The 13,236-nt window shown below is 43.5% G+C and overlaps 1 protein-coding gene across 2 annotated transcripts; it reads right to left on the bottom strand.

Annotated features, from left to right (window-relative positions):
• Nucleotides 1–252: 252 nt before the first annotated feature.
• Nucleotides 253–12,386, bottom strand: LOC115201570 (low-density lipoprotein receptor-like). 2 transcript variants are annotated; one of them, XM_029765332.1, is made up of 19 exons: nucleotides 12,244–12,386; nucleotides 12,083–12,143; nucleotides 7,238–7,363; nucleotides 6,991–7,113; nucleotides 6,436–6,813; nucleotides 6,178–6,300; nucleotides 5,947–6,069; nucleotides 5,646–5,765; nucleotides 5,153–5,278; nucleotides 4,855–5,026; nucleotides 4,492–4,719; nucleotides 4,260–4,378; nucleotides 4,004–4,143; nucleotides 3,727–3,868; nucleotides 3,319–3,462; nucleotides 2,958–3,206; nucleotides 2,743–2,817; nucleotides 2,440–2,603; nucleotides 253–2,290 (listed from the first exon to the last, which is right to left on the bottom strand). In XM_029765332.1, exons 2-19 carry the CDS (start codon nucleotides 12,138–12,140, stop codon nucleotides 2,258–2,260), a joined length of 2,643 nt encoding a protein of 880 aa, XP_029621192.1. In that variant the 5' UTR covers nucleotides 12,141–12,143; nucleotides 12,244–12,386; the 3' UTR covers nucleotides 253–2,257. The 2 variants fall into 2 exon arrangements, with proteins under 2 accessions (XP_029621192.1, XP_029621201.1); XM_029765341.1 differs by having other exon boundaries at nucleotides 2,958–3,188.
• Nucleotides 12,387–13,236: the final 850 nt, after the last annotated feature.

The following is a 13,236-nucleotide window of genomic DNA, read 5'->3' as shown; positions in this document are numbered from 1 at the left end:
ATAAAGTATAATAGATCTATGTGAAAGGTGACTATTTTGAAATTACTAAAGCATCTCAATATTAATTAATTCTGGAAAACCAAAGGCAGTAAACACAATTAACACAGTTAACTTGTAACATGTATTTGGTGTATGTATGACACATATGTAACACAAAAAGGCTTGTCAGAAAAACTTCAGGCATACTGTAAAGTACCAATCAGAGTGTAATGATTCAAATGTTTAACGGTGTACAAATTCTACACTGGGACATCATGACCAATTTTTTTTTAATGAATATTTACAAATACATTATGAACATAATATTTACATATTCATGATCTGCACTGTTGATGTTAGTTAACACAAATTTCTGGATTTATTCCATATGGCTATTGAATTAAACAATATGTTTAGCCCTAACCCCACATCAAAAACACAACAGAAACATAAACAAACACTTTCACTGACTCAACAATAATGTCTTTGTTAGGCTTAGACCATATAAAATTACCCAAACTCTCTGTCTGTCCAATACCTGTAACACTGTGACATCCTCAAGGTCAAACACATTTAATTGTAAACAGTTAGACACATTAATTTCACTCTGATCTCAGAGAAAGAGGTGTCAAACATTGTGGCCTAAAGCCACCTCAGCACTATCATTAGTATTTGAACAAATCATCTGGTTAAAAGGTTATCAGCATGATATATAATGCACTTGGACAGCTTCTATTCCAGTACCTAGAACTGTCATAATCAGTTTTTACTTAGTCAAATAAATCTCTCTCTCCAGTAAACAATGCTCTGAAAACCATTGAAAGGCAACTTATGTTTCTGAACCTGAATGAAGACATGATATGCTACACTCTTAGAAAAAAGGGTTTTAAAATGGTTCAGCTGTCCCCATGGAAGAACCCTTTTTGGTTCCTGGTAGAACCCTTTTGGATTCCATGTATACCCCTCTGTGGAAAGGGTTCTACATGGAACCCAAAAGGGTTCTATCTGGAACCAAAAAGGGTTCTTCAAATGGTTCTGCTATGGGGACAGCCCAATAACCCTTTTAGGTTCTAAATAGCACCCTTTTTTCTAAAAGTGTAGTCTGTGTACTACTGTTGCATGACACATGAACAATGAACATGGTTTAAGGCTTTCTGTCATAGAAGAATTACACAATTATATACTGCTCTCACACAGTTGGGCTGAAAGAACGGGAAGCTTGAGAAGGAGTGGATGACAGAAAGTTAGACAAGGGAGAAAATGAGAAAGATACATCTCAGACAGACTGTCCTAAATCTACTGTCTTGGCTTGCAATTAAACACCATATTAGGGAAATGTAATGTTCCCACAGCAATAGTATTACCAAGGCACATAGACATACAGTATAAGTGTCAGTGTGTTTAACCTACATTTGCATAGTGCTCCACTAGTGAGGCAATGTGGACGATTGGTATAAATAGCTACGATTTGACTTTGTCCCTGTCTGGTGATGATATAGAGGTAAAATTGGTTCATGTATAGAATTCAAAACGACATTCACTATCACAGCGTTTCATTTCAACAAGTGGTTCAGGTGTTAGTTTAAGTCAGATTTTGATATTAAAACAATTCAGGAACAAAGAAATGAGTTTAGACATAGTAAAAGATATGATCCGCTCATTATTTCTCAACATTTTGTCAGTCTCAGACATAAGTCAAATAAATACCTACGTTATTTACAATTCCTAATTTCTGAATTCTACGTAACAAGAAAGAGATTTTTCTCAATTCTAAGTGGTGTTAAATAAAGTTGCAGTCACCTCATATATCAAGGGCACTTCTTCACAAACACAAATCACTCAAATATTACAATTACATTACTGTTCTTTCATAATGTGGTTCAACTTCTGAACAGTCTTGCATTTGTTAGACATTTCACAGTTCAGACAAATCGTCTCTGAGAAAAATACTATGTTGTAAAATGGGCCAATAAAACTCAAGCTTGGTGGAGATGAGTTGATGGTCTCTTATGGCTCTGGATTGTGCACAAATGGGCAAGAAAGACACATGAATGTGAAATCTTCCTCCTTTTCCTGCTTTTCTTTCCAGAGCTTCCATTTGTCTTTGAGCACACAGTGGTTTGGTCAGCGGTATGACACTTTCTCTGCCTTCTCATGTCTTTGAGGTTGTGAGGTAAAAAAACAAGATTGTCCAGGTAGCTTATATAAAATGTCTCTCTTACTCCTCTGCTCTCTCCTCTTAAAGTGTTTGTGTTGGCAGGGAACAGCAGCACTACGGTCAAGCCTCATCATCAAGACTCACAATCTGTCTCTGAGGGGAAGGAAACAAAGAGGAATACATTAGGTCACTGAACTACAGCTACTGTACAACATACCATAGGCTACATATGCTAATACAAAAACACTAGCATACTCCAAGTGACATTGAGATTGACTGTGTATGACAGATTGGCCTCTTACCGGTGGGTAGGAGTAGCCGTCTGGACTGTGGCTCCTGCATATGTGCACCTGGTCTTCAGTGGTCTTCTGGTAGACTGGGTTTTCAAAGTGAATGGTGTTAGTGTTCTTCAGCCTGTAGTTCCTCCACAGCAGCACGGCACCAAAGGCCACCAGACACACAATGGCTGAGAGACAGAGAGAGAGAGAGAGAGAGACATACAGGTCAGAGGGGATTTGTTGATGCTAAATTGGGGTTTTAACATCATTGGTGTGTAATAATCATGCTAACTGTGTGTCTAAGTCAGTGATGTTAAAGCAACTTACCTATAGGCAGCGCGATGTATAAAGCTGCAGGGGTTGAATGGGCTGTGGGTATAGCAGCAAATTCATGGCGGATGTCTGAAGGGAAAAACAAGAACCATTTAGATCAATGATACACCATGTTAAAGTGTGATGTTCCAGGAAAGTTTCATCTTTAAAAATATTCATTGCTGATAACTCCTGCATTTAATGAGAGCACACATTTAAGTCATGCTTACCCTGAGTGGTTACTTGAGGCACTGTGGTAGTCTGGGCCTGGGGGATCCTGGGTCTATCTGGCTGGGCAGGCTGGGGGTTGCGTGGCACAGGCTTGGTAGTGCGGGGAGGCGCAGGCGTAACTGTGGTAGCGATGATGGGGGACTTAGTGGTGGCACGGGCTGGAGGTGCAGGGGAGGTGTGGGCGGGTGCCGGTGGGGGGTTGGGGGCGGGAACAATGGGCTTGACTGGAGCTGCAGGTGTTGGTGCAGCTGGTCAATACACAGATAACACTTAGGTTAGATATTGTACAGGAAGCAAGGGATCATATATTTCCCCTGTTATGCTACATAGAGAGGCTGAGGGTGCTAGCTAGATATATACCTGGTACACATTTCCTCATGTCTTTGGCCAGCAGCATGTTGTCAGGGCATGCACAGGTGTACTTGGGGGAATGTATGCCCACCTGGGGGGCTGCCAGACACATGAACTCACAGCCTCCGTTGGCCACCTTGCACCAGTCCCTGCCTGGAGTGGGGCAGAGGGGAGGAGGGGATTAAGTCTGGGTACTGGTTTGTCTCAATAGAAAGCACATTGCTATGCTACTGCAGCATTGTAACTTCATTGTAATAGTCTGAGGCTCCAGACACAAAAATAGCACTTTGAATAAAATGCATCCCTGAGGTGCAACCGTCATGTCAAAACCCATTGGTGCCTAACTCCACGGCATAAACAAACTACTGATCTAACTAACTATGGGAAGATTAAACATCTGAGAGACCTGATACATACCAGTTGGCTGTTTGAGGTTGTGGTACAACACAATGTCCTCTGGGGATACCAGGTGCTCTGCCACAGGCTTGATGTCCCTGCCTGTCACACGGTTGGCACTCAGAATGGCATTGTTGCTAACATCTGTCCAAAACACTCTTTCCTACACACAGAATACACAGTACTCCATTTAAACATTTCTAATCTCTTCATAAACATATGAATTATATGTGGTTATTTTCAGACTTATTTTCATAGTGCCTCATTTGAAAGTTAAAGTTGTAATTTTGGCACTCACCTCAAACACAGTGATGCCTAGGGGATGAGCTAGCCTGTGTTCATCTATAATGAGTGTCCTTCGGCCACCACCCTGGACGTCGATACTGGAGAGGGTGTGCAGCTTGGAGTCCACCCAGTACAGCCTCTGGTTCAGCAGGTCTGACCAGGGGACAGGACAAGAGAAACTAGTCAGACCAGAGAGACCATCCAGAAACACACACAATTATGCATGCGCACCCTCACACACAAAGTTAGGAAGTTATGAAAGTGCTCACCAAGTGTGATTCCATTGGGCCACACAATGTCGTCTGTGACCAGAGCAGCGCGGTCTCCTCCGTTCAGACCTCCCTTCTCAATCTTGGCTGGAGTTCCCCAGTCAGTCCAGTACATGAAGCTAGGAGGGCAGGAGAACACATTTATTAAAGCATGTCCTCATTCAACAGATATCCTGTGTAGGCTCAATGTTTCAGTCATTATGCTCATTCCTGAAGCCAGTGTGGGACCTACTTGCTGTGGGGGTCGACCACAATAGCGCGGGGCTTGGCCAGGTCATTCTGGAAGAGAGTCTTGCGGCGGCTCCCATTGGCGGTTGACACGGAGATGCTGCTGAGGATACTGTCGGTCCAGTAGATGTTGCCGTGGACCCAGTCAAAGGCGATGCCCTCCGGAGCTTCGATGTCGCTGTCAATCACAACTTTGTGCTGCGCTGTGTCTGCAGCCAAGTCCATTGAGGTGCTGGATTGTAGGAGAAGGGTGGAAAATAGAGAGAAAATATATTTATTATACTATCATCATCATCAAGATATCACTGAGAGCAATAGGCCTACAACAGGGCTCTAAGGATAAAGATAACATGGAAGCTTTGCTCACCTGTAGATCTTCTTCTGGGAGAGGTCAGACCAGTAAATCTCCTTGGCAACCATGTTCATGTCCAGAGCCACTGCATTCTTCAGGCGGGGGATGACACGTGTGTACTCACTCTTGTCCAGTGTCATCTTCCTCACCTCATGGCGATTGGTGAAGAACAGATAGGCTACAGTGCCTGTGTGATCAGATGAGAGAGTATCGTTCCAATAACTGCAATGCATGACCCATGACATTTTAAAAATAAACTTGATCAAAACATGAGCAAAGTAAGCATTCAGTCTTTCTTAGGTCCAATACTTACCGATGGCCTTGCAGGCTTTGGTGGCTGGGTCGACCTGGTAGCCCTCCTCACATTCGCACTTGTAGCTGCCCATATGATTGACACAGATCTGGCTGCAGATGTCTGGGTTGGCACACTCATCGATATCTGTGGGAAGAGGTACAGGACAGATATGACGTCTGTGTAACTGGCACAGTGTTGGAGAAAGTAAACGGTGGCGTAGGGTCAGACGAAGGGGGTGTGACGGTAACAGCACTGAGTCATCATGGCTCCACAGGGAAGTGGTCCAGTCAGGACAGAGACCTTCTCACCCCACTATCACCAGCTTTACACTGCCATACAGGATTGAACTAAGGCAAAGGTATCAATGGGCACATCGCCTGGCACTAGGACTAAAGGATGTACAGTCTGAAGTCCACATTGGCATGGACATCAGATCCAATATGCCTGCTGATTGAGCCAACTTGTTGGGCTCTGTGGACACACATGCAGCTACAGTGGTAAGGAGTTTTACCTTCACAGCGTTTCTTGTCCGTCAGGTAGTAGCCGGCGGGGCATTGGCACTCATAGCCGAACTTCAGGTCATTGCAGATGTGTGAGCAGCCGCCATTGTTGTACAGGCACTCGTTGGAATCTGCAGGGAGGATTAGAGAGAAAAGGGACAGTTCAACACACCAGTCCACAACTCCTCCTTTCTTTCAACAACCACAGCTAGTTAGCATCCCCATGGTTTCCATCCAACTCATTTTACGCGAGAAGCTAACCATAGGCAAAACAATATTCCCCCTAAGTACATTTTCCATCTTCATACTCACCACACTCTCTGAGAGGCTCATCTGACCAGTCCCTGCAGTCACGCTGCTTGTCACACACCTTCTCCATGCTGATGCACTCCCCACTACGGCACTTAAACCTGGTGGGACCCTTGCAATGGCTCACTGTGGAGGGGAGGAGAGTGTGACTATAACACAAAGGAAGTGTTACCATTCCAGTAGGTCACAGTAGTAGAAGCAGGGGTAGTAGCTTTATGTGGGGCAAGAGCCTACCATTGACACAGCCTATTTCATCACTCAAGTCTCTGCAGTCGTACTGGCGGTTACATTGGCGGCCGCCGTGGATACAGGTGCCATCACCGCATTGGAACTCATCGGGGCGGCAGGTGAGGCGGCCTATGGAGAGAAGGAGAGATTGAGAGGTCAGTCAAAAATCCATATGCAACTTACATATTAAAGACAGAAAATATTAAAGCGAATATAGCTAACAGAAGTAATAAAAGGGTAGTAAGAGAGAGGGAATGTACTCACTACAGTTGGTCTCGTCAGAGCGATCCAGGCAGTCAAACCCTCCATCACATTTCCAGCTGCTGTGGATACACTCCCCGCTGCCACATTGGAACTCCCGAAGGGAGCAGGGCTTGGGGGCACCCTCAGGGGCTCGCGTCCCACAGTTCTGGGGCCACTCGTCGGAGCCATCCGAGCAGTCAGCGTCCCCGTCGCAGGCCCACAGGCGCGGCACACACACAGAGTTGTTGCACTGGAAGGAGGTGGAGCTACAGGTGCTGGGTGGGCAGGAAGCCTCATCGCTCCCGTCATCACAGTCCAACTCCTCATCACACACAAAGGAGGCCGACACACACTGGCCGTTACTGCAGCGGAATTTGTTATCTGTGCAGTGCTTGGGCGCTGTGGGAGGAACAGAGATGTGTGTGTTAGAGGGGAGCCTCGTTTGTCAGGCTTATATCAGTTGGGAAAGAATGGGACTGAGAGGGGAAAGAGAGAGTAGATGAGAGAAGGGGAAATGTTGGGAGGTAAGTTGGGGAGAAGGGTACAATAGAGAATGGAGAAGACAGGACCACTCACCACAGCTCTCCTCATCAGCTCCATTCGCACAGTCTGCTTTGCCGTCACAGAGCCAGGTACTGGGAACACACTGGTTCAGACGTCCACCACAGCTAAACTCTGTGGTTCTGCATGTTCTGGCCACTACAGGTGCAACCGAAAAGAGAGAACAACCATCAGAGACTGAAACTGAAAAAGATGTTGAACTAAAAGTGTGGTTCAATCCTCTATTGTATTCCTATTAGCTACGGCGGTATGTGTTACTCACAGCAGGTTCCGGGGAGCTCATCAGTTCCATCTCCACAATCATCTGTGTCATCACACACCCATCTCTGCGTAATGCACTTCCCGTTCCCACACTGGAACTGCCTGATCCCACATACTGTCTCTGCGTCTATAAGGGAAAAACACACGTACCCACACGGTCAGTCCATGACTATTCATTGTGGTGAACAACAAAATCTCAAAATCAAAATGGGCTTTAAGGAGCATTTAACTGACTAACATTTACAACCCCGGATACATTGTATAATGGGACAATAAAGCTCTCATGAATGAAACCAATTGCTGTTCTATTTATTTCTGGGAAGCACACAAACCAGACGCTTTCCTGAGAGGACACTGTATATAGCTGCACATTGATCTGGTACTGGTACTCCTGGCAAAGTACACAAATCAGACGCTTTCCCGAGAGGGGTTATGGCAAGCCAAGCCCATGGCACTGCAAAGCCTTAGCAGGATAGGATAACCAGTGGTAATTATCTGCCGTGTTTTATCATCATCTACATACTGTCAGGTTAGTCAAGAACACAACACATTATTTGAACACCTGTATCCTGACATCACAATAAACCACAGGAAAAGGAAAAAAAGTGTCTGTTTTCTGTAACTCTGTGGACGTTATCTGAGGCAAATACTTGAGCAGACCATAAATCAGAATGTATAGAGTTAAAACAAAAGTGCTAGAGCAGGTTGCATCTGGTGGGACTCATTTCCCAGCTATGTAACAGTGAGTGGGGGAGGGTCTGGCTGTTCAGTGGGTTATGGCTGGGATGCTGGTAACACATCAACAAAGAGGCAGGGGGATGGGTGGGGGAGGCCCATTATGACCCTCTCAACATACATACGTATACATGTACAGACACATACACATGCAAATTCCAACCTGCTTATAGAGGAGGAGTGTGGAGAATCTACAACTCAAACACACTGACACATGCACACACACACATGCACACACACTAATGTTTACATCTGCCATTGATAGTGGAGAATGTAGATTTTTGTCAATAATTGGGTGGTGGTGACTGAAGACAAATGAAAAGAGATCGTAGACATACAGTACTGGCTGATGTTATGTTCTCCTTAACATCTTAATTATCTTCCATGCAGTTCTGAATGCTCTTCATCCATCAAACAAAGACCTTCTACAGCTCTCCACCCAACCCCCTATCTAAATCACCCTACTTAGTGAACTGGAAGAACCAATTAAGACACTGTACTGTACATCAGTGCCCCTGGCCACAGAGATGACTCACAGCAGCGTCCAGATGCCACTGGGAATTCCTTATCCTGCACTTAGGCCTCAAAACACTGGATGGACACCTGTTTCTGATAGGAGCCAGAGGGAGGAGCTTGACCAGAGGGCGGAGCTTGAATCACACCACTGGTAGCTGATTGGGTCAAGCGGAAGGTTTGCATGATAATAACAGTAGAGACAATAGTGGGCTAGGTACTCTTTTCACTGACCACTGAGGATGGATTTTCAAAACAGGACAGTTTCTGGGTGGTGAATCTTTAGTTTCTCACCAACGGTTTCAGTTGCAGGAACAATAATACCTACTGAATTGCACTACCATGTTATTTCAAGGAAGTAAATAAGGGAATTTGTAAAGATTTAACAATTTATGCTCATTTAAGAGAAGGCCCGTAGTTTGGCCTACATTTTCTTTACTGAGATATTTTGATCATAAACTGTGACAGCGGAGTTCTGTTGCTTTTCATTCCGTTCTATTCAACTGATGTCAACCGCAGATCTGGGAAAGTGGGTGGAAATGAAATGGGGAAATCTAGTACAGATATTTCTCTGTGAACAAACAGTATGAACATGAGAAGTCAATGTCCTCAGTCACCATGTCTCCACAGCTAAACAGGTTACTGCCATTCCAGTTCTGGACCCAGCTGTCCCCATGTAAGAGTGTACTATGGGCGTCTGTATTGGTGGGACCCTCTTCCATGTGCACTCCCTTTCTTTAAAGGTTTTATCATTAGTGACTTTATTCTTATCTTACCTGGTTGTCTTATCTATAGAGTTCCCTCGTGAGTGAACAAGACAAGCCACAAAATAAGAGCAGAACAACACGTGAATGAATACCCACACAACTGAGAGAGAACATAAAAGAATACCCAGATGTGATCACATTTCACACTGCCATCCCTTGGAAAACAGTTTGGGTTCTAGTAACTCACACAATGAACACAACATGACCCTCTACAGCCAGGTGAGTATATTGACTTAATACCTGCAAACTCTAGTTAAAAGCCATCAACGTCTCTCTCTCTTTATCATATCCACCTGTCCTCATTCTCAGAGAGAAATGATGGTCAGATGCAGGCGAATGCCCTGCCTTCAATAACATTTGGTTAGGCTTAAAGTTCAGTCCATCAAAGGCTTGGACTGACAAGGTTTACTGATTAACCTTGGGGAGAAATGTAACGTGGCATACTTGTTTGTCTGTCCTCTGATGTGTGGTGTGTTTAATTGATCTTCTGTCCTCTATCAGGACAAGCTGGAGGAGAGGAAACAGCTCTGCCCACTGTTTGATGAGCTGTTGAAGCTGGCTAATAAAGTAGAAATCTCTTAATATGACACTTAAAAGGCATGGACATGGTTCACAGATAGCATGATAAAGTGATTTGCACAGGCTTACAGTTAACCAGTACCACATTCTAAATAGGTGATGGAACAGATATTTTTGGGGGCATGTAATGGAGATGGGGCATGTAATTCTGCACCTACTTTTATTTATCGCTCAGCATTCTCCATTTAGGCCCTCAGAAAATGTCAAGGCAAAAACGGTATTCTTTCTGATTATTTGCAAAGAGTTTGAATCAAGTTCCCAGTGTGAGTCTCCCATTCGATGTCACCAATCGATGTCACATTCTCAATATATCTGCACGTTACAGATTGCGCAATATGAGGGATGTCCGCTCCTCCTGATAAGACAATGGACAATGTGAGAATGAGCACAGAATGTTTCAGACTGCTGAAGCTCTCACAACAACACAACTCTGTTGTGTCAATGGATAGGAGTGTGAGAGCCAGTTCCAACACGTTCCAGGCACTTTTTCCCAAACATTTCCATACTGGCCCCAACACTAACACTGGAAGTTATTGCATACAGGGCAGATGGTGTTGAACCAATACGTTGGAATGTTGCCTCAAGATAAAACATAAAAGTAATGCTTTGTGGAGGTGGGCAAGAGGGATTCCTTTCATTCTCAGGGTGGCCCACCACAATGATTTCATAGGGCCATCAATACATCATGAAAGGGTCAAAAACATGAGTGAACAACAGAGTCTAGATTGCAATGTGACTGGTTATTGCATCAGTTGAGGAGAACACATTTAGTCTATTCCAGCCTTGCTATATAGCCTAATTATACAATAATTCACTTGTAATCTGCCGTACCTGAATTTGGAAGATTATTGCACTTTAAAGCTAGAATGAGCAGTTGAAATAATAAAGCAGCACCCCACCTCTGTTTTGGTAAAAAGCTGAGGGATGGGCCTCAAGAAATGTAACCTCTCTCAAATTCATAGACAGAGCCAGACTATGGATGCAAGGACTGACCATCCATGATATCAAAATTATAATTTGAACCATGTTTTGAGACTATGCAGGGTCTGTTTACATTTAGCCTATATTGTTTACAAACATTGGAGGGAAAAAGCTTATATTTTGGGTTCTGATGGGGTATAACAGCTGGACTAAGCTCATTAGGTATGTATAAGTGGCACAGCGGTCTAAGGCTCTGCATCTCAGTGCTAGAGGCATCACTACAGTCCCTGGTTCGATTCCAGGCTACATCACAGCTGGCCATGATTGGGAGTCCCATAATTGGCCCAGCATTGTCCGGGTTTGGCCAGGGTAGGCCATCATTGTAAATAAGAATCTGTTCTTAACTTACTTGTCTAGTTAAATAAAAATATAATCAATGGGTGTATATATAATTAGGTAGATACCCATACACTTCTAGTAATTGCGCTAATGCTAGTTAGCATTGGCTCGCTAAACTACCTCAAACTTCCTTTATACTGGCCAATGGTATCCACGAGTTAATTTGACTCTGGGGAAGTAAATAGCCTCATTGGCAAAATCCCGTAGTATCCCTTTAATTTATAAATCCTAAAATGGATGTAGCAATAAAGGATTATAGCTTTAAAATAACAATAGCCTACTAACAAAATAATTGTCTTGCACAAAAAAGTATTGCACAATAGTGCAAAAATGTAAACTGCTGCTCTTCTCAGCATGCACTATAATGCAAGCATCATTTAGCCTCGACCCGGCTCCTATTCCACAACAAGCTTTCGGAAACGTCTTGTTGCACATTCTCAAATCTGATTGGCCACAGAATCTCATGGCCAACAACAAATCAGAGGCAGTGAACGTAGTTCAATCATACAAATGCCGGTAAAAATAGATCATGTAAATGTATCAAGGTAAATGCGAGTGCAATGACAAAATAAATAATCGCCTTCGCATTGTGTTCTGATAATAATAAGAAACAATTTGTGTTGCACACTATCACAGCTTCTTCAAGATGCAACACAAATTTGACCTACATTCTACAAATAACTAGCCCCCTCCCCCGTCGTGATGCATCAGGCGATGTCCACGAGTGGGCTATTTAAACATTTCAAATCGTTTGATAACTGCCATTTACGATAGCCTACCTTCTTGTTAAATAGTATGTCTATGTTTAAAATATACTTACTTTGCCACTATGCATTAATGGAACAAATAACAAATAAGCCAAATGAATTGGGAATTATTCCCGAAGTTTACGATACACTAGAGTAGACCTATGTTAGAATAAAGATACTTACTTGTTTGGACAACACAGCAAGCCAGGAACACCAACAGCACGCACAGCAGCCGCCCCATAGTCTGCAGCCAAATTGTTAAAATGATTTACACTTTACTCTGACTGTCAATAAGGTACAATGATACAGCTATAACAATGTATATGATATGATTATTCCTTTACCAAGTTAAAACGATTGTTTTATTTTAATGTCACTGCTTCCAAGCTATTCAGTTCCTCTGCTCTTATGTTCTGGATTCAGATGCGCTTGGGACGAGAGGTTAGACAAGGATGCTCCTGACGGTGTAATCATGTTTGGCAACATCAGAGCAATTTCAATGTGGTCCAGGAGTGGGCTGGAACGGGAGGAGCCCCAGGAGCATAGGGCGGGGTTTGGAGTGGTGTGATCTCTGGAATACAGAGCCGCACTATCGAAAGGCTTGTCTTCAGACGCTCTATTTTACTACTGTTTAATACCTTTGTGTGTGTGTATGTGTGTCTTGAGTTCATTCTTAAAGCTCCAGGCACGAACACACACACACACACACACACACACACACACACACACACACACACACACACACACACACACACACACACACACACACACACATTAGAGGCGGGCCTAGACATACCAATATTTGTCTATAAACTCATTCTGACAGGTGCTTCAAAAGCAGGATCTCCCTGGTCAAAACAATAAATAAAGATTGTTTGAAGTTTTGGTCAAAACATGTTTGCTTGCTTTTCCATGGAGTTGGTAAAAGTGGTAACTATAAAGGTGATTCTTAATAGTGATAGTTTTACTGAGATATGTAGAACCTATCTTGTGACATTTTGATAAAACTGTACATTTTCATGACTCAGCTCAATCCAGACACAAACAGAAAATGACATAGGCTGTTGTGGTTCCTCGAGGTTGTCCCTATGAAATACAACAGCACTGAGTGGGGGGAGAGAAGAAAAATAAATAGGATGTTAGTGGACCAAACAATAAGCACAGAACATGTTATCAGGTCTATCATGATGGCCTTGAGGACTAATTCTCGTCTAGTTTGTACTTGCTCTATCTATTTTTAATATTGATCTATCCAATGTCCATCAGTGTGCAATGACGCACCATCTCTTATACAAAACACAAAAACGCCACAGCCAAACAACTGTTTTTCCCTCATG

The sequence above is a fragment of the Salmo trutta genome, chromosome 1 (assembly GCF_901001165.1).
Source record: "Salmo trutta chromosome 1, fSalTru1.1, whole genome shotgun sequence".
NCBI lineage: Eukaryota > Metazoa > Chordata > Actinopteri > Salmoniformes > Salmonidae > Salmo > Salmo trutta.
This window is presented reverse-complemented; position numbering and strand designations above follow the sequence as displayed.

Bases quoted from the DNA above. Each gene is read 5' to 3' on its own strand.
- LOC115201570 (XM_029765332.1), bottom strand. From the start codon at position 12,140: ATGGGGCGGCTGCTGTGCGTGCTGTTGGTGTTCCTGGCTTGCTGTGTT. The intron at 3,463-3,726 runs GTATGTATCAGG...GCCCCACTCCAG, and splicing joins CAACCTCAAACAGCCAACTG to GCAGGGACTGGTGCAAGGTG. The intron at 2,818-2,957 runs GTAAGCATGACT...TTTTCCCTTCAG, and splicing joins GCCTCAAGTAACCACTCAGG to ACATCCGCCATGAATTTGCT.